This window comes from Camelus dromedarius, chromosome 11 (genome assembly GCF_036321535.1).
Source record: "Camelus dromedarius isolate mCamDro1 chromosome 11, mCamDro1.pat, whole genome shotgun sequence".
Lineage (NCBI taxonomy): Eukaryota > Metazoa > Chordata > Mammalia > Artiodactyla > Camelidae > Camelus > Camelus dromedarius.
In genome coordinates this window covers 54,139,947-54,160,968 of record NC_087446.1, presented here as the reverse complement: position 1 = coordinate 54,160,968, position 21,022 = coordinate 54,139,947, and the positions used below count along the sequence as shown (strand labels likewise).

Sequence of the window (21,022 nt, the reverse complement as noted above, 5' to 3'; positions counted from 1 at the left end):
AGTCAAGAGGGATAACATTTCTAATTTATACATTCTAAAAATAGAGATGAAAAAGCCCAACAATCCTATATAAAAATGTGTTAGAGAAATGAACAGAATTCATAGAAGTAAAGCAAATGCCTCTTAAACATATGAAATGATGCTAAACTTTGCTCAAAAAGACATGCAATTAAAATGGAATTAACATTGTTCACTTATAAAATTGGCAGAAGTCCAAAAATTTGACAACATACTCCACTGATAAGGCTGTGGTAAAAGAGGCTCTCTGATACATTGATGATGGGCATTCAAAACAGCATTACTCTTTATCAGGTATGTATTTACTATATTCTCATCAACCCAACTTCTAAGAAACTTTACCAAATATACACTGACCAAAAAAAGGTTTTAAAAAAAGGATGTACATGGCTATTCACTGACACTAACTGTAACAAGGAGGGGAAGAAAACCCTAACTCTCCCCAACACACACACACACACACACACACACACACACACACACACACGAAACAACCTCACAGTCTATCAATGGTTGAATACACCATGGTACATTCACACAATTATCAGATGTAAAAAGAACTGAGGAACTGCTCTAAGTATTATAATGGAGTGATTTCCAGAATATATATATATTTTTTTAAGAGGCAAAAAGAGTATGTACTACTGTATTATTTAGCTAAATTAGGTGGGGATATAAAGATATACTTGCATACACATATACAGATCTGTGAATATGAATTTAATATACTGTTTAGATATTTTACCTTTAAGTCATGCATATATTGAATAAAAATTCTAAAAATCAATTTATAAAATTTAAAAGCAAAATGAACCTAAATGTGCACTCAATTAGTTAAAACACATACACACACACAGAAATTCTAAGTGACTCTGAACCATAATAAAAATCAACTGTTAAGAATTTTCCTTAGGAATAAACCACAAAGCAAATTACAGTGAAAAAAGAACTCTTTTAACTTGTTTTCAGAATTATATTGCCATTAGGATTGTTATTCTGATACTTTTGTATGTGATTACAGGATACAGCAAATCAGCAATTATATTGGAATCACTGGGATTAAGATTTTTCACACGGAAGGATATGCAGATGTAAACTGAAGAAGTAAAAACTATGTAGCCTGAATTTAAACTGGATGCATAAGCATAAACTCATCATATACTTTGGTTGGAATTGTACAGTCGGTAGCCTTTTCAGGCTGGCTTCTTTCATTTAGTAATATGTCTTTTAAGTTTCTTGCATGTCTGTCATGGCTTGATAGCTCATTTTTTTTTTTAACTGCACATATATTTTAAAAGTTACATATGTGTACTGTTCATTGTTTTTAAGAACGTTTAGAGCTTTAGCTTTTTAAACTTACGTAGTTACCAAAGGAATGAAGCCAACCACAAAATAAGAATTAATTCAAAAGAAAGCAGGGTTTTGAAGAGATATTTGTACACCCATGTTCATAGCAGTATATTCACAAAAGCGATAACGTGGAAGAAAATCCAACTGTCCATCAACAGATGAATGAATAAATAAAATATGGTATACAAATATCATGGAGTATTATTTAGCCTTAAAAAGGAAGGAAATTCTGCAATATGCTACATGGATGAAGCTTGAAGACATCATGCTAAGTGAAATAAGCCAGTCACAAAGAAAGAAATACTGTGATCCCATTTATATAAGGTAAGTAGAGTAGTCAAAAATCATAAAGACAGAAAGTATAGTGGTGGTTGTTAGGAGCTGGAGGGAGGGGAAACTGAGGAGTTATTGTTTAATAGGTACAGAGTTTCAGTTTTATAAGATGAAAAGAGTTTTGAGAATGGATGATGGTGATGGCTGCATAACAATGTGAATGTATTTAATATCACTACATAGTACACTTAAAAATGGTTAAGATACTCCCAAGCAATGGTTAAGATGGTAAATTTTTTTTGTGTATTTTAATACAATAAATACATAATTAGCAAAATGAATAATGTGAGAAACTCTGTGAGACAAATAATATGGTGATTACAAAGACATACTTCCAATAGTAAAAATAAAGAGGTAGAGGACAAAAATCACACATTTAAAAAAAGAGAAAGGAGAAAGAAAAAATATGAATTGGGAAAATGTGAACAGTGACTGCTGTTCAAGAAATTACTGTTCTTTTTCAAAAAGTGTGGTAATACTGTGCCTATGTTTTTTCTTTTTTAAATTCCTGTTAGAGCTACCAAAATTAACTTACAGATGAAATTAAGTTTCAAATTTGCTTCAAAATACCTGGACAAGTGGGGAAATGGGTGGGATTACAGATGAAATTAATAGCTATGCTCTACTAATTATTAAAACTGTATAACGGGTTCACAGTGATTCATTACTATGCTATTTTCTCTACTTTTATGTATGTTTGAAATTTCCTGTCCTGTTAAATTAATTTTTAACCTCATCAAAGAGCAAGCAGTAAGAAAATCATGTTAATATGCTTAAGGAGTGTTTACATTTGATACAATATACTTTACGGATTTGGGAAAGGAATTACAAAGGGACTCTGTATTGGATAGGGCAGGATACACTACTGCAACAAATATACAAATAATTTTTAAAGCCCAAATACAAAAAAGTTATATTTCTCTTAATGCATTTAACAAAAGATGTGTAAGACGTGTACACTAGAAACTACAAAGCAATGCTGAGAGAAACCAAAAGTCGAAATAAATTGAGATGCCATGTTAGAAGACTCATTAAGGTGGCAATTCTCCCACACTGACCTATAGTCAATGCAATCCCAATCAATCATGACCTAGGAGAGAGTGATTTTTTAGATAAGACAAAAATAATGAACTCTAAAAGAGAAAGGAGATAAAATGACTTCAAAATTAAAAATGTCTGCTCTTCAAAATACAGTTAAGAAAATGAGAAGCAGTTCACAAACTAGGGGAAATATATTTGCAATACATGTATCTAACAAAAAGCTTGTAACCAGTATACATAAAGAACTCTTACGATTCAATAATAAGACTAACAACCAAATTGTTAAAGACGGAGAAAGATTTAAAAAGACATCACTAAAAACCCAAAAATGTACGGGAAAGAACCAAGATGTCTAAGAACAAGTGACTAGTCAAATCAAATTGCAGTACAGGCATACCGAGTTTTATTGTACTTTGCTTTATTGTGCTTCACAGATACTGTTTTTGGTTGTTTTTTTTTTTTAATTGAGGGTCTGTGACAACTGTGTTGAGCAAGTCAATTGGTGCCATATTTCCTGCAGCATTTGCTCACTTTTTTGGTATAGCCGATTTATAATATATATTAGTTTCAAGTGTATAGAACACTGATTCAGTATTTTTAAATCAACAGTATTTGCTAACTTTGTGTCTCTGTATCACATACTGGTAATTCTCATATTTCAAACTTTTACAGTATTATTATATTTGTTATGATCTTTGATATTATTATTGCAATTGTTTTTGGGTGCCATAAACCATGCCCACATAAGGCAACAAGCTTAATCAATAAATGTATGCTTTCTGACTACTCCACTAACAGGCAGTTTGCCCATTTCTCTCCCTCTCCCTGGGTTTCCCCTATTACCTGAGACACAGTAATATTGAAATTAGGCCAATTAATAACCCTAAAATGGTCAAAAATGATTAAGCTTAGTGCAGAAGGCATGCCAAAAGCTAAGACAGGCTGAAAGCTATGTCTCACGCACTAAACAGTTAAGCCTAATTGTGAATGCAAAGGAAAGTTCTTAAACGATAATTTAAAGTGTTACTCCAGTGAACACACAAATGATAAGAAAGCCAAACAGCCTTATTGCTAATACTGAGAGAGTTTCAGTGGTCTGGACAGAAGATCAAATCAAGCCACAACATTCCCGTAAGCAAAAGCTTATTCCAGAGCAAGGGCCTAATTCTCTTCAATTTTAGGAAGTTGAGAGAGGTGAAAAAGCTGCAGAAGAAAAGTTTGAAGCTAGCAGAGATTGGCTCATGTAGTTTTAAGGAAAGTCGTCGTCTCCGTTAACATCAAAGTGCAAGGTAGAGCAGCAAGTGCTGATGTAGAAGCTGCAGCAAATTATTCAAAAGATCTAGGTAAAATAAGCAATGAAGGTGGCTAAACAACAGATTTTCAATGGAGACAAAACAGTCTTATTTATATTGGAAGAAGATGCTACTTAGGACTAAAGTTAATGCCTGGCTTCAAGGTTTCAAAGCTTCCAAGGACAGGCTGACTCTTCTAAGGGGCTAATGCAGCTGGTGACTAAGTTGAAGCCAGTGCTCATTTACCATTCCAAAAATCCTTTGGTCCTTCAGAATTATACTAAATCTACGGTACCTGTGTTCTATCAATGAAATAACAAAGCTTAGGTGACAGCACACTTGTTGACAATACAATTTACTAAATATTGTAGGCCTACTGTCAAGATCTACTGCTCAGAAAAAAAGATTCCTTTCAAAACACTACTGCTCTTTGGCAATATACCCGGTCACCCAAGCACTCTGATGAACATGTAAAGTGATTCATGTTGTTTTCATGCCTGTTAACATAATATCCACTCTATAGAACATGGATCAAGGAGTAATTTCAGCTTTCAAGTCATATTATTTAAAAAACACATTTTGTAAGGCTACAGAATAGCTGTCATATATAATGATTCCTCTGATGGATCTAGGCAGTTAATTGAAAACCTTCTGGAAAGAATTTACCATTCCAGATGCTATTAAGAACATTCGTAATTTATGGAAAGAGAGCAAGATACCAACATTAACAGGAATTTGGGAGAAGCTGATTCCAACCTTCTTGGATAACTTAGAGCAGTTCAAAGGACTTGAGTGGAGGAAGTTAACTGCAGATGTGGTGGCAATAGCAAGATAACTAGACTTAGAAGTGGAGCCCAAATATGTAACTGAATTGCTGTAATCTCATGATGAAATTTGAACAGATGAGGAATTGCTTCTTATGTATGAGTAGAGAAAATGGTTTCCTGAGATAGAATCTACTCCTGATAAGATGCTAGGAAGACTGCTGAATGATAACAAAGGATTTAGAATATTACATAAACTTAACTGATAAAGCAGCAGCAGGGTTTGAAAGGACTGACTTCTATTTTAAAAGAAGTTCTAATATGGGTAAGATGCTATCAAATAGCACTGTGTGCTACAGAGAAATTGTTTGTGAAAGGACAAGTCAGTCAACGCAGCAAACGTCATTGTTGTTTTATTTTAAGAAACTGCAACAATCACCCCAAGCTTCAGCAACCACCACCCTGCTCCATCAACATCAAAGCAAGATCCTCCATTGGCAAAAACATGAGTTGCTGAAGATGCAGGTGATGGTTAGCATTTTTTACTAAGTAGTTTTAAATTAAGGTATGTACTTTTTTGTTTTTTAAGACACACTGCTATTGAATACTCAGCAGGCTACAGTCTAGTATAAACATAACTTTCATAAACACTGGGAAACCAAAAAATTCAAGTGACTCTCCTTTTGCAGTGGTCTAGAATCGAATCCTCTGTATCTCCAAAGTACGCCTGTGTATTTCTACACTAGAATATTCAACAGTAAAAAAGAATGAACTACCAACACATCCAACAATATGGTTTACTAAAAATAATTATGGTGAGTGAAAGAAGTCAGGCACAAAAGAGAACATACTGTATGGTTTCACTCATACAAAATTACAGAAAAAAACAAACCTATAGTGGCAGAAAGCAGATAATTGCCTGGGATGGATATTGGAGATGGTGGAGGGACTGGCTGAGAAAACAACAGTGCATAAAATTGCCAAAACTAAATGTTCAAATGAGTACATTTTATTGTATGTAAACTCTACCTCAAGAAAGTTGATTAAAAAACAGAATTTTTCTTGGAGAAAGCTACCTTAGGAGACTTACCAATTTGACAATCTTGCTACAAAAAAACAGATTTCCCCAGAAATATCACAAACACAATGACAATATAAATAGTTATATCTGACAAGAAGACTAATCTCTAAGAACTCATGTAAATTAGTAAATATTTACTAGAAAAAGAGCCAAAAACATAAATAGAAAAATCAGAGAATCAACTACAGGAAATTTTAAAGAAATCAGAAACACTAAATTTGTTTTATCTATTAAATAAACACATACACTCTTTGATATAGATATTTTATTTCTAGTTTATCCTAAAATTATTTTTGTACATATAAACAACAACAAAACACTGGTAGAACAGCAGAATATGCTTTATGTGTAGGTGCCTCCATTAATTCGATAATTAAGCAAGAAAACAGTGCATGAACATTTACAATAAACTAGGTGAGTGCTTGACAAAGGGAGAGGCTCCTGATCTTTCCTAAGTGAGCAGTATGCTACCATCCACACCTCTTTCAGTGGCCTGTGTTTCTGGAATGGCTGGCTGGTGCCAAGGCACATAATGTGGACTCTGCCCTTCAAAATTCTGGAGTGCACTGTGGTTGGTCTGGTGGAGCCCTGAGGAACCAGTGTCCATGCTTGCCTTAGTTTTGGCCTTCTTCATGGCAGCAGATTCCCCTGGCAACATCGATCAGGAGATTTGAAGGGATAAAACCCTTCACCACCAACACTATCCTCCCCAGAGCCAGACATTTATGGAAATCTCTGCAAGTCACAGGCTGAATGCAGAAATGATGGAATGGAAATTTCAGTAACCCAGAAATAGCAAGGAATATACACTTAGCAAAAATAGTTTTAGAGAAGTCACAAATGAATAGCTACACCCCTCAACAAGCAAAAGATCAGTAATATTTGAAGAGCGAGAAAGAATTTGCTAGAAACCATCCTGGGGAAGCTCAGTCAGTAAAATTATTGGCTAAAGATGTTAAGTCAACTATTTTAAGTATGTTCAAAGAGTTAATGGAAACCATGAACAAACCTAAGAGCAATCAGGAAAAATGCTAAAAAGGAATCAGCACATCTACCCAAGAAATGCTAATGGGAGTTGTTCAAGGAGAAATGAAAACATACCAGACAATAACTCAAAGCTATAAGAAGAAATAAAGACTACTAGTAATTACATAGGTAAATTAAAAAAATATTATTGTACAGTTGTCGCCCAGTATCCACAGGGGACTGATTGAAGGAAACATAAATATGAAGAGCCAACTGCACTTTTGGCATGACTCCTCTTTTTCCTAGTATGATTCAAAAGGGAAATAAATAAAATAATACAAATTGATATCACTGGGCACACATGCATAAAGATGTAATCTGTGACAATAAGAGTATTAAAAAGGGAAGGACAGAGCAGTACAGGAACAGAGAATTTGTATACTATTGAAACTAAGTTGGTACTATTCAATGAGGTTGTTATAAATAAATTTAAGATATAAATCGTAACCACCAAAAGAAACACTTAAAAAAAAAACTTTAAAAAAATACACAGAATAGGAAAGGAAAACAAAATTGGTATGCTACAAAAACTCAAAAACAGACAATAATGGAAAAATTGAGGGAAAAAAGACATGTAAGACACACAGAAAACAAACACCTAAATGGCAGAAATAACCTTACTGATAGTAATAACTTTAAATGTAAATGGTTTAAACTCTCCTCTTAAAAGGCAGAGACTGGGGGGAGAAAAGAGGCAGAGATTGGTAGGATGAACAAAAAAAACAGGATCCATCCATATGCTGTCTGTGAGAGATTCATTTTAGATTCAAAGACACTGAAACTACAGAATTGAAAAGGATATTCCAAGCAAACTGAACCAAAATACACCTAAAATGACTGTATTATAATTAGGTAAAATAGACTTTATGTCAAAAAAGGTTACAAGAGAAAAGGAGATTATATATTGACAGAAAGTTCAATCCAGCAAAAAAGATGAAACAATCATAAATATATATGCAACTACCAACAAAGCCCTAAAATACATAAAGCAAAACCTGACAGAATCGAAAGGACAGACAGTTCTGCAATAATAGAGACTTCAATAAGCCACTTTCAATAATGAATGACAAAACAGAAAAGCAATAAACAAATAGAAAACTTGAATGACACTGCAAACCAATGTGACTTAACAGACACTACTCTCAACACCAGAGTACATTTTTCTCAAGTGTATGTGAAACATTCTCTGACAAACCTCATACCCAGAACAGGTTTTAATAAATTTTGAAAAGCTGAAATCATACAAAGTATCTTCTCTGACCAAAACGGAATGAAACTAGAAATAGTGACAGAAGAAAAACTGAGAAATTCACAAACATGTGGAAATTAAACAACACATGTTCTTAAAAATGAGTCAAAGATGAAATCACAAGATAAATTCAAAAATAACTTCAGATGAATGAAAACAAGAACACAATATATCAGAACTTACTGATGTAATGAAATCACTGCCAAGAGAGAAATTTATAGCTGTAAGCACCTGTGTTAAAAAAGAATGATCTCAAACCAATAATCAAAGCTACCACCTTAAAAACTGAAAAGGCACAAACTAAAACCAAAGGTAGCAGTAGGAGGAAATAAGGATTAGAATGGAGATAAAGAACAGAAAAACGACAGAGGAAAATCAATGAAACTGAGAGGTGGTTCTTTGAAAAGATCAAGAAAATGAACAATCCTTTAGCTAGATTTCAATTCCTAAATCAGAAATGAAAAATTTAAAAAATCAGACACAAATACCGACTTTACAGAAATAAAATACAAGAGAAGAGCAAAAACAAAACACAGGTCAACATATGAATAGCCTAGATGAAACAGATACTTACACAACTACCACAACTGACCCCAAATTAAGTAGAAATATACACCTTTAAGTAGGGAGACTGAATCAGTGATTTTAAAATTTCAAAGAGGAATCAACACCAATCCTTCTCAAATTCTTTCAAAAAAAAATTGAAGAGGAGGGAACATTTCTTAACTTTTTCTTTGAGGCAAGTATTACTCTGATAAACAGACAAAAACTGTAAGAAAAAACAATAAACACAATATTGGCTAAAATCCCTTATGAATAGGGATTTTTAAAAGTCCACAAAAAAATACTATAAAGCCAACCTATCAGCAGTTAAAAGGAGTATACATCTTGACAAAGTGGGGTTTACCCCTCATATGAAGGAGTGGTTCAAATTAAGAAATCATTATAATAGATCACACTAATAGAACAAAGGGAAAAAACACATGTGATCATCTGAAAAGATTTCACAAAATTCAACAGCTTCCTGATAAAAACACTCAAACTGAGAAAGGAAGGGAACTTCATCAACATGACAAAGGCTGTATGTGAAAAGCACACAGTTAATATCACACTCAATGGTAAAAGATGAACAGTTTTCCTTTAAGGTCAGGAATATGACAAGAATGCCCACTTTTGCTACTTCATTCAACATAGTATTGGAAGTTCTAGACAGAACAAAAAGGCAAGAAAAAGTAATAAAAGACATCCAAACTAGAAAGGAGAAGTAAAATCATCTGTTTGTAGATGACATGATCTTGCAAGTAGAAAATCCTTAAAAAACTGATACTCCCTCCCCAACAAAAAGGTCAGCTCTAATCCACAACTACAGCAAACATGCATGATACAAAATCAACACTCAAAAATGGTAGTATTTTATACACTAGGGATGAACACCCTGAAAAGAAAATTAAGAAAATTCCATTCACAACAGCATCAAAAGAATAAAATACCCAGGAATAAATTTAACCAAGACCTATACATGGAAAACTACAATAAATTGCTGAAAGAAATCAAAGACCTAAATAAATATAATGAAATCTCATGTTTATGGGTTACAAGACTTAATACTGTTAAGATGACAATAATACCCAAATAATATACATATTTCATGTACTATCAAAATACCAATGGCATTTGTTTGGAGAAACAGAAAACTCCAACCTAAAATTCACATGAAATTTCAAGTGGCCTTGAACACCCTAAAAAGAATTTTTTATAAGGATAGTAAAATTGAAGAGTTCAGTATTTCTCATTTTCAAATCTTTGCAAAGCTACAGTAATTGTAATAGTGTGGTACTGGGAAAAATAGACAGAGATATGTATCTATGTATCTATATATAGATACACAGATATATATCTTAATTAAAATGGAAATAGCAAGCTCAGAAATAAACACAGCTCCTCCCAAGACACACCAAATTTGCAAAAACCTACAGACTGAGTATCTAGCCTGAAGACTAGCAGAAAAGATTTTCCATAACTAAAGACATAAAGAAGAAACCATAATGAGATGAGTCAATGGAGTAGAAATGTAGCATACTCAGGACCAAAAACCTCCAGGTTGGTGACCCACAAACAGGAGGAATATAATATCACCATTGTAGAGGTCCTTTCCAAGAAGCAAGGGGTCCAAAGCCCACATTCGGCTCCTCAGCCTGGAGGGGTCCTACGACGGAAAGACGAAACCCCAGAAGGTCTGGCTTTAAAGGTCAACAGGGCTTGTGTACTGCCAGCCAGAGGGCTGTATGAAACAGAAACTCTACTCTTAAAAGGTGTATGTAAACCCCACAAGCTCCAAGTCCCAGCCCAGAGGCAATAGTTTGAAATGAGCTTGGGTCAGACCCACTTGCTGATCTTGGCGAGCCTCTTGGAGGAGGAGGAAGTAGCTGGAATTCCCTTTAAGGACAGAGACAGTGGTGGCAGCCACTTTTGGGATTTCTTTCTACTATGATAACATTAATATTAGTAAGCATCATTTTGGAACTATCCTAGTCTACAAGGCCAGGGACCCACCAGCAGGTCCCCAACGGCCCCACACACCCCATCCCTGCCCTGCCACACAAGACAGTCCTGCATGAACCCAGTTCCATGTTACAGTGGGCTGTAGAGAGCCCCCACCAACCTCAGGCAGTGCAGCCAACTGTTCAGGAAGCCTACCCTACCCTATCCTCCAGTGGGTCCACAGCCACCACACAAGGCATGACCTTGCAGCCAACAGGGCCAGGGGCCAGCCTTGCAGACCAACACACCCACAGTAGCTGGCCCTGCCACAACAGAAGGACACATGCAGCCTACATAGGGGGCACTCTGTAGAGTATGTACCTCTGGTGACAAGAGGGGAGTGTGCTGCTGGGCCACACAGGATGTCTTCTACATAAATAAAGCCATTCCTCCAAGATCAGAAAACAAAACCAACCTACTTAACACAGAAATATACACAGACAATGGGGAAGAATGAGGAGACAGAGGAGTATGTTCCCAAAAAAGGAGCAAGACATAATCTCAGAAAAAGAACAATACCAAGTGAAGATAAGCAATCTACTGATAAAGTGTTCAAAATGATTATAAAGTATGCTTACCAAACTTGGGAGAAAAATGGATGAATACATTGAGAATTTCAACAGAAAGCTAGAAAATATAAAGAAGAAACAAGCAGAACAGAAGAATACCCTAAATGAAATTTAAATATCACTAGAAGTAATAATCAACAGTACATTAGATAATACAGAGGAACAGATCAGTGATCTGGAAGACAAAGTAGTGGAAATCCATGCTGAACAGAAAAAAGAATTTTAAAAAATGAAGACAGCTTAACCTATCCCTGCAACAACATCAACTGTACTAACATGCACATTCTAGAGGTCCCAGAGGAAAAGAGAGAGAAACAGGCAGAGAACCTATATGAAGAATAATAGCTGAAAACTTCCCTAACCTGGGGAAGGACAAAGACATATGGGCCCAGGAAGCATAGACAATTTCAAACAAGATGAACCCAAAGAGGTCCACAAAAAGACACTATAATGAAAGAGCAAAAATTATAGAAAATCGTAAAAGCTGCAAGAGAAAAGCAACTAGTCATATACAACGGAACTCCCTGTAAGACTAATAGATGACTTTTCAGCAGAAACTTTGCAGGCCAGAAGGGAGCAACATGACATATTCAAGTTATGAAAGGAAAACCTACAACCAAGAACACTCTACCTAAAAAGGTTTCATTCAGATTTGAAGGAAAGATAGTTTCAGAAAAGTTTAAAAGTTCAACACCAAGAAACTGGCTTTACAAGAAATGTTAAAAGGGACTCCTCTAAGTGGAAAACAAAAGGCCACTACTAGAAATATAAAACTTATAAAAGGAAAAAAATCTCACTGGTAAAGGTAAAACATACAGTAAAGGGAGTAGATCAACCATTCTTATAATGCTAGTAGGAAGGTTAAAAAGAGAAAAGCAGTAAAAATCATGTATATCCACAATAAGTAGTTAATGGATAACACTAAAAAAAAAAAAAAGAAAGGAAAGGTAAAAATATGATGTCAAAAACATGTTGCAGGGGAGAGGGGGAACTAAAACAGCTGTTAGATGCATTTGAATTTAATAGACTGTCAACTTAACAAACACGTAGGCGGTAATATATGAACCTCATGGTAACCACAAAAAACCTATAATATATACACAATAAAGAAAAAGACACCCAAACATGACATAACATTAATGGCAGTCATCAAATCACAAGGGAAGTCAGTAAGAGAGGAACAAAAAATTATTACAAAAAGAAACAGAAAATAATTTAAAAAGTGGCAATGAGCACACTATCAATAATTACTTTAAATGTAATTGGACAAAGTGCTCCAATCAAAAGGCACAGAGTGGTTGAATGGATACAAAAACAAAGCCCATATATATGCTGTTGACAAAAGACTCACTTCAGATCTAAAGGCACACATAAACTGAAGGTGAGGGGACAGGAAAGGGTATTCCATGCAAATAAAGATGAAAAGAAGGGTGAGATAGCAATACTTGTATCAGACAAAGTAGGCTTTAAAACAAATACTGCAAGAGACAAAGGACATGATGTAATGATAAAGGGATTAAGCCAACCAGAACGTATAACAACTGTACATACATATGCACCCCACACAGGGGCAATGGGACACATAAAGAAAATATTAACAAATATAAAAGGAGAAATTAAACAAGGTTCTATTGTAAAGCACAGAGAACTATATTCAGTATCTTGTAATAGCATGTAATGAAAAGTAGGAAAAGAAATATAGATATATGTATAACCAACTCACTATGTGGTACACCAGAAACTAATACAACATTGTAAATTGACTATACTTCTATTAAAAAAGAATAAAAACCTTGCATTTAAAAAATAAAGGGAGGAAGTGACAGTAAGACAATAACAGTAAGGGATTTTAATGCCCCAATTAACATCAGTGAAGAGATCATCCAGATAGAAAATAAATAAGGAAATACTGACCTTAACTGACAGATTAGATTAGATGAAACTAATGGATATAAACAGAACATTTCACCCAAAACAGCAAAATACACATTCTTTTCAGGTACACATGGAACATTCTCTAGGACAGATCATATGCTAGGCCACAAAACAGCTCTTAATGAATTTAAGAAGATTAAAATCACACTGAGCATCTTTTGTGACCACAACGGAATGAGACCAGGAAAAAACGCAAACAAATGGAGTCTAAGCAATCTCCTATGATCAATCAATGGTTCACTGATAAAGTCAAAGAGAAAATTTTAAAAATACCTTGAAAGTGGAAAAAAAAAATCTAGGGGATGTAGCAAAAGCAGTTCTAAAAGGGATGCCAACTCAAGGAAACAAACAAACAAACAAACAAACAAAAACCTCAAATAAACCATCTAACCTTACACCTAAAGGAACTAGAAAAAGAATAAACAAAACCCAAAGTTAGAAGAAAAAGAAGTAACACAGATCAGAGTGGAAATCAATGAAAAAGAAACTAAAAAATGAACAAACAAACAGAAAAGGTCAATAAAACCAAGAGCTGGTTCTTTGAAAAGATAAACAAAATTGATAGACCTTTAGCCAGACTCAACAAGGAAAAAAGAGAGCAAATAAATAAAATCAGAAACAAAAGAGAGGTTGTTATAACTGACACTACAGAAATACAAAGGAGTATAAGAAATTAATAAGAACAATCAGATGCTAATAAAATGGACAACCTAGAAGAAATGGATATATTCCTAGAAATAGACAATTTCCCAAGGTTCAAACAGGAGGAAATAGAAAATATGAACAGACTGATTATCAGTGATTAAACTGAATCAGTAATTTAAAACTCTGAACAAATAAAAAGTCTAGGACCAGACAGCTACACAGATAAATTCTACAAAATCCTTAGAAGTGTTTTGTATACTTCTCAAACTATTGCAAAAAGCTGAAGAATGCTTCTGAACTTATGAGGCCAGCATTAGCCAGATACCAAAATTACACAGATACCACACAAAAAAAGAAAACTACAGGCCAATATCACTGATGAACACAGACGCAAAATCCTCAATAAAATATTAGCAAACAGAATTCAACAATACATTAAAAGGATCACACATCATGATCGAGTAGGATTTATCTCAGGGATCAAAGATGGTTCAATATCTGCAAACAAATCAACATGAAACATCACTTTAACACACTGAAAGTAAAAATCTTATGATCATCTCAACAGATGTAGAAAAAGCTTTTGACAATATTAAACATGTAACATTAAAGATAAAAACTCACAACATGGGTACAAAGGGAACATATCTCAACATAATAAAGGCCATATATGACAAACTCACAGCCAACATCATATTCAATGGTGAAAAGCTGAAACCATTTTCACTAAGATTAGGAACATGACAAGGATGCCCACTCTTGCCACTTTTATTCAACATAGTATCCAAATTGGAAAGGAAATCCAAATAGGAATCCAAATTGGAAAGGAAAAAGTAAACTGTCACTGTTTGCAAGTGACATGATACTATATAGAAAATCCTAAGGATGCTATCAAAAAACTATTAGAATAAATGAATTCAGTAAAGCTGCAGGATATAACATTAATAAACATAAATATGTTGCATTTCTATATGTTAATAATGAACTATCAGAAAAAGAAAGAAAACAATCCCATTTATAACCGCATTAAAAAGAATAAAATATCTTAACCAAAGAGGTATGACTGTAAAAAACTGCAAGGCATTGATGAATGAAACTGAAGACACAAACAAATGGAAAGACATACTATGCTCATGAACGGAATAGCCAAAGCAATCCTAAGAAAGAATAGAGTTGGAAGTATCACACTCCCAGATTTCAAACTATACTACAAAGCTACAATAATCAGAATAGTATGGTATTAGCACAAAACAAACAGATCCATGGAACTGAACAGAGAAACCAGAAATAAATCCACGCATATTTGTTCTATTACTCTATGATAAACAAGGCAAGGATAAACATGGGAAAAAGACAGCCTCTTAAATAGTGCTGGGAACACTGTACAGCTTCACGCAAAAGAACCAAACTGGACAATGTTCTCACACCATATACAAATGGGCAGAGAACCAAAACAGACTTTTTCTTCCCCAAAGAAGACAGAAGGCCAGAGACAGAAAAGACACTCAACATCACTAATCATCAGAGAAATGGAAATGAAAACCACAATGAGATATCACCTGACACCTGTCTGAATAGCTATCATCAGAAAGACAACAAATAACAAGTGTTGGATAGAACTTGGAAAGGGACCCCTTGAGCACCATGGAACTGTAAACTGATACAGTCGATTTGTGAAAACAGCATGGAGGTTCCTCTCGAAATTCTTTTAACCACCATAAGATCCAGCAATTTCACTTCTGGGTATTTACCCAAGGAAATCAAAAACACTACTTCCAAAACATGTATGTACCCTTATATTCACTGCAGCACTGTTTACAGTACCCAAGATAAGGAAGCAACGTAAGTGTCCATCAACAGATGAATAGATAAAAAAAGACGTGATAAACATACACACACAAGGGATTATTATGCAACCAAAAAAAGAATAACACTATTTGCAGCAACATGGATGGACCTAGAGATTATCATTAACGACTAAGTGAAATATGTCAGACAAAAACAAATTATCATATGATATCACATATATGTGGAATCTAAAAAAAGGATACAAATGAACTTACCTACAAAACAGAAATAGACTCACAGACATAGAAAACAAATTTATGGTTACCAAAGGGGATGGAGGTAAGGATAAATTAGGAGTTTGGGATTAATAGATACACAGTAATATATATAAAATAGATAACCAACAAGGACCTCCTGTAAGCACAGGGAACTACAGTCAATATCTTATAATAACCTATAATGGAAAAGAATCTGAAATACATATGTATGTGTATTTCACACACACACACACACACACACACACAAACCCTATGCTGTACACCTGAAACTAATACAACACTGCAAATCAGCTAGATTTCAATTAAAAAAAAAAAAAGAAACAAACCAAGACCTTAGGGGTAAGTGACATATCCAGATCAAAGACTTGAAGCTGAAAGCAGCATCAAGGGCTGGAATACATGATTGCTTGTTCCTACATCTGTCTTTTTGGGTCCAAAGTCATTTGGTTTTAATGAATGGTATAAAAATTAATGTGAATTTCCTAGCAAGAACACTTCTATGCGATGGCTGATCAAAAGAACCATAAATGAAAACCAAAATGGCAAAGAACAAAATTACTTATGATGAAATAAACACACACACACATACACACACCACTATACCTGAGATCTTAGCAAAAGCAGTAAGCTATAAGAAATGGAAGGTATAAGGAATAGTGATTATCTATAGATAATATGATCTCTCAAGCAGATAATCCAAAAGACCCAACAAATCAATAGATATAATAAAGGAGTTCAACAAGGTTGCTGCAAACAATAACATTAAAAAAAAATCACTAAGTTACCAATGAGAAATGAAAAAAGCAAAAGGATATAATAAACATAACAGGCCTAAACAGAGAAAATATATCATAATAAAGTTACCACAAAGTTGAATAATGCAGAGTAAAACCACTGCCAATTGTCCCTAGTTTAACCAATAAATTAAATGCAATTCCATTAATTCCAATATGGCTTTTGTTAGGCTATTTGTTGCTATCAGACAAACATTTTAAAATTCATACAGAAAAGTAATGGTGTAAGAATAACCAAGATTATCCTAAAAAATAAGAACAAAGAGGGAGAACTTGCATAAGAATAAAAAGGTATTATAAAACTATAATTAAAACAGTGACATTGGTTCAGTAAACTAGAGATAGAATAGATGCAACATCACACACAAGTTGTGGAAGGAGAGATCACTTAATAAATAAGTTGAGACAAATGCCTTTCTATGTATGGAAAAAAATGAAATTAGATCCCTATTTCATACCATACATCAAATTAATTCCAGATATATCAAAGACCTAAATTTGACATATAAAACTTTACAGCTGTTAGAAGACCTACAGGAATATCTTTATAGCCTCAAGCAGGGAAAGGAGATAGTAAGGAGAAAAGCTTTCTAGACAGAGGAAATAGAATGACAACTGGCAGGTGTCTTCATCTGTAATATGGAATGTATGTAATACCATCTACCGCACAGCTACCATGAGATTTAAATATGTCAAGTTCTTAGAAGAGTGCCTAACATAGAATCTCTTAATCATGTAAGCTCTCAATCTGGTTTTTTACCTACTAGTATAGAACTGGGTAGGTGACTCTCATGCCTTACTTTACCAGTAAAATGGAGAAAATAAAGAGTACCTACCTTATTAGGTTCTTGTAAGAATTAAATATGTCTATATATACACAGTGCGTGGAGCACACATTGGTAACACAAAGTAAGAGCTCAATAAAAGTTAGCAAGGATAGTGTATTGCATTTACAAATAATTATTATATTACATAGGGAATGAGAAGCATGTCAAAGTAAGTGCACGTTTAGGATTCTATTTCAGATTGTAGGTTTGGTAGTAGTGTGGAAAATGGACTATGATGGGGGGGAAGCTGAAGGGATAACAGTTAAAAGGATAACTGTTTAAGCCTAAACAATGGCAATGATTGAAAGACGTTTTGAAGGCAGATTCCATGGCATCTGAGAACAGATTAGACATGTAGAGACAGTCAGCAAGTGTCATCAACAGTTCCCAAATGGCTCAGTATTAATGTGGTGATACAGTTAACTGAGATGAGGTTGAAAGTACTGACAATGTTTTCTATCTTTGTTACTAAAAAATTATTCCTACTCCTCATGTTGGGATCCACGATTATCTTACATGTTGTCAATCAGCAGCTAACTAAAACTTAATGCTGTCTGAAGTTCTATCTTTGGAAAGAACTGCTGTATAATAAGAATTTTGATGTCCTATCAATTAATTTCCTGAAGTAGCATTTCATATGTGCCACAAATTTCCTTAAAATCATTATGTGTTTTAAATGTTATCTATCTTTAATAGACAACAAAAACTTTCTTGTTTCATGCTGGCCTACTTAAAAATGTTTCTTACCATGATTGGCTTGCCCTGAAATGTTTTAACTTCTTCTCTCAGGTATTTAAAAGCCTGTTAACAAATCAGAAAAGAACATTCATTAACATTCAAACATTTCACTAAAGCCATCTTTATTCTATCAAGAGATTTTGGTACTAGCAACTATCTCTAAGCTAAATAATAAAAAATTCTGAACTTGAACCCATTATGTAGATGATATGGAGTGAAAAAAGTAAAAATTTAAGACCTCAGCTATAGTTTACATTTATTGTGTATTAGCTATTATGGATTACTACAGGAAAAAATGCACAGAATTCAAAACAGACTCGAAATTTCACTATGTATCAATTTTAAAATGGGTTCAGACAGTCTAACATGAAAAAAAAAAGTGAGTGGTTTTAAAATGCTATTAGACAAATTTTTGTTTCAAAGGAATATTACTTCTCTTATCTTTAAATAGGACATAACAATTAAGAATAAAATGTCAAAATTCCAACAATCAAAAAGGAAATTATGTATTTATTGTGGGCTAACCATGTACTAGAAACAGTAACTACTGAGTACATGGTTTCCAATCCCCATGTTAAATTGTCTGTTATTGATAGGAAAGAAACTGTTCTTTTTTTTTTCAACTAAAAAAAATTTTTTTTACAGTTTTAATGTTTTTTTTTAAATTATTTTTATGGGAGGGTAACTAAGTTTACTTATTTATTTTTTAATGGAAGTACTGGGAATTTAACCCAGGACTTCGTGCATGCTAGGCATGCATTCCGCCACTAGCTAAATATTACCCCCAAACTGTTCTTAAATTGGAATTTAAAAAAAGCTGTAGGAAGATGATCAAAAGGCAAACTAATTGATAAGTAAAACCAAAAAGTTGAATAGGGTGCTCAACAGTCTTTACAAACATTACTGGGAGCCCACATTTTCTCAATTAAAATATACCACTACCTCTTTAACCACCAGGACTTGAAATCAGATGAAAAGTTTTCATCTTACCTGTTGTGCATCTGTGTCTGACTGGAAGGTGATATACCAGTTGCTATTGTGTGCAAACTCACAGCTTATCACCTTGGGGCAGTTTTCATTTTTAAACAAAGCTTTCACTTCCTAAAAAGAAAAACTTTAGTTAACTTTGAAAATACATGAATAATGGGCATTATTTTCTCTTCATGTTTTTTGGTCCCTTCAATTTCTTTACCTGTTACCTATTTATGTCTTCTGCCCATTTTTCTATTGAGCAGAATGATGCTCTGAAACAAAAACATGCATAGTTATAGTCTAAATTTTGTGTATGATTAAGGGATGGAATCTTATTTTATAATCAGCAAAACTGACATATTTCATTCCTAGTGGCAAGCTAAATTTTCTTTACAGTAAAATCCTTCCAGTCATGCTATTATACATAAAAAGGAGGAGGGGGGATGTTCTCTGTTAACATTTTCTGGGTGCTAATAAGTATTTTCATGCATTCTCATTTAATCCAGATTCACTTTCTACAACAGTCATAGACACGAGCTATGGACAAAGATCTTCTTATTCACAACTGATACACTTGAAAATGAAACTCCAACAAATATATGGATTCAGAAAAAGATGATTACCAAAACTGAGAACTGTATAACAGTTAACAGCCTGTAAAAAGTTTTAAAAAGAAAACATCTGGAAGTGAATATTAAATATCCCTAAAAAGTTATAGAAAATGAAACAACATCTACTGAAACACCATCCAGGGTGAGATGCTATAATTCACTCTTGAAAACAACTCTGTGAAGATTTTATCATCTCCATTTTACAGCTGAGGAAATGGTGGCTTAGACTATTTAACCTAGATATACTATCACAAATCCAGTTTGTATAGCTTCAAACTCCATTTTGTCTAGTAACTGTTTAAGGAGAAATTCAGTAGTAACTAATGATTCCCAAATATCAAAAGAATCTGATGAGGTTAAATGGTCCCACAAATATAAAAATATCAGTAAGTATCAATTTTTAAAAAGATAATTATTAAGCTGATTGGACAATCAGCATGACAACAGTGAAGTCTAACCTGTATTATGACTCCCTCTAATTTTTAATACAGTGAATTGAAAAAAGAACTTTCTACTTGTGAAGAAATTTTCTTGGCTCAAAAAAACTACTTGATACAAGTAACCAGCTAAGTTTTGTGACACTTGTCAAAGTGGTGAAATATCCCCAAGTTCAGTTAATAAAATTCCGATCCAGTCCAGAATTATATTTCTGGAAAACTATCTGTGGAATTATTAGGCTGCCATTCATTAATCTCTACCTTCAAAAATCCACAGATAATCTCCAAATACGTATAGTTACTTTAAAATGTATAATGAATTAATTTATTTAAATCTTAATAAAATCCCTATATTCACTCTTCATCATTCTTTAGGAGGAGTTATATTCATAGATTTACTTTTCCAAGTATAAGAGATGTCTGGATCTAGGGTAATCAAAATTTATTCCACCTAACAGGAATTTTTCAGGTCATCATCCAAATCCCTTCGGTTTAATCTGAATTTCAATAATTACTGCCAGACTTTCCGTAGCTATTTTAGTATTCTGCACTTCCTTTATCTTTTTCTAATGAAGAGTATATTGCTGCCTTGTTCCCTTTATCATTTTTCATCTGAATATGAATTACAATAACTATAAAAAATTATAAGAATAGCAAATCTTAGAGTGTTTTACATACCAGGTACTGTTCAAAGCTCTTTATATACTAACTCATTTAATTTTCACAATTTTAG

At 33.8% G+C, this 21,022-nt stretch overlaps 1 protein-coding gene across 5 annotated transcripts in view; it reads right to left on the bottom strand.

The window, feature by feature from the left end:
• The window catches only part of LARP4 (La ribonucleoprotein 4), a 57,525-nt gene that overhangs the window by 12,387 nt on the left and 24,116 nt on the right, over positions 1-21,022 (bottom strand). For all 5 annotated transcript variants that reach the window (XM_031462587.2, XM_031462589.2, XM_031462590.2 and 2 more), the window contains 2 exons: positions 19,260-19,370; positions 18,279-18,332 (listed from right to left, as the gene is read on the bottom strand). In XM_031462587.2, coding sequence (XP_031318447.2) covers positions 18,279-18,332; positions 19,260-19,370 — 165 coding nt within the window. The remainder of the gene's footprint in view (positions 1-18,278; positions 18,333-19,259; positions 19,371-21,022) is intronic.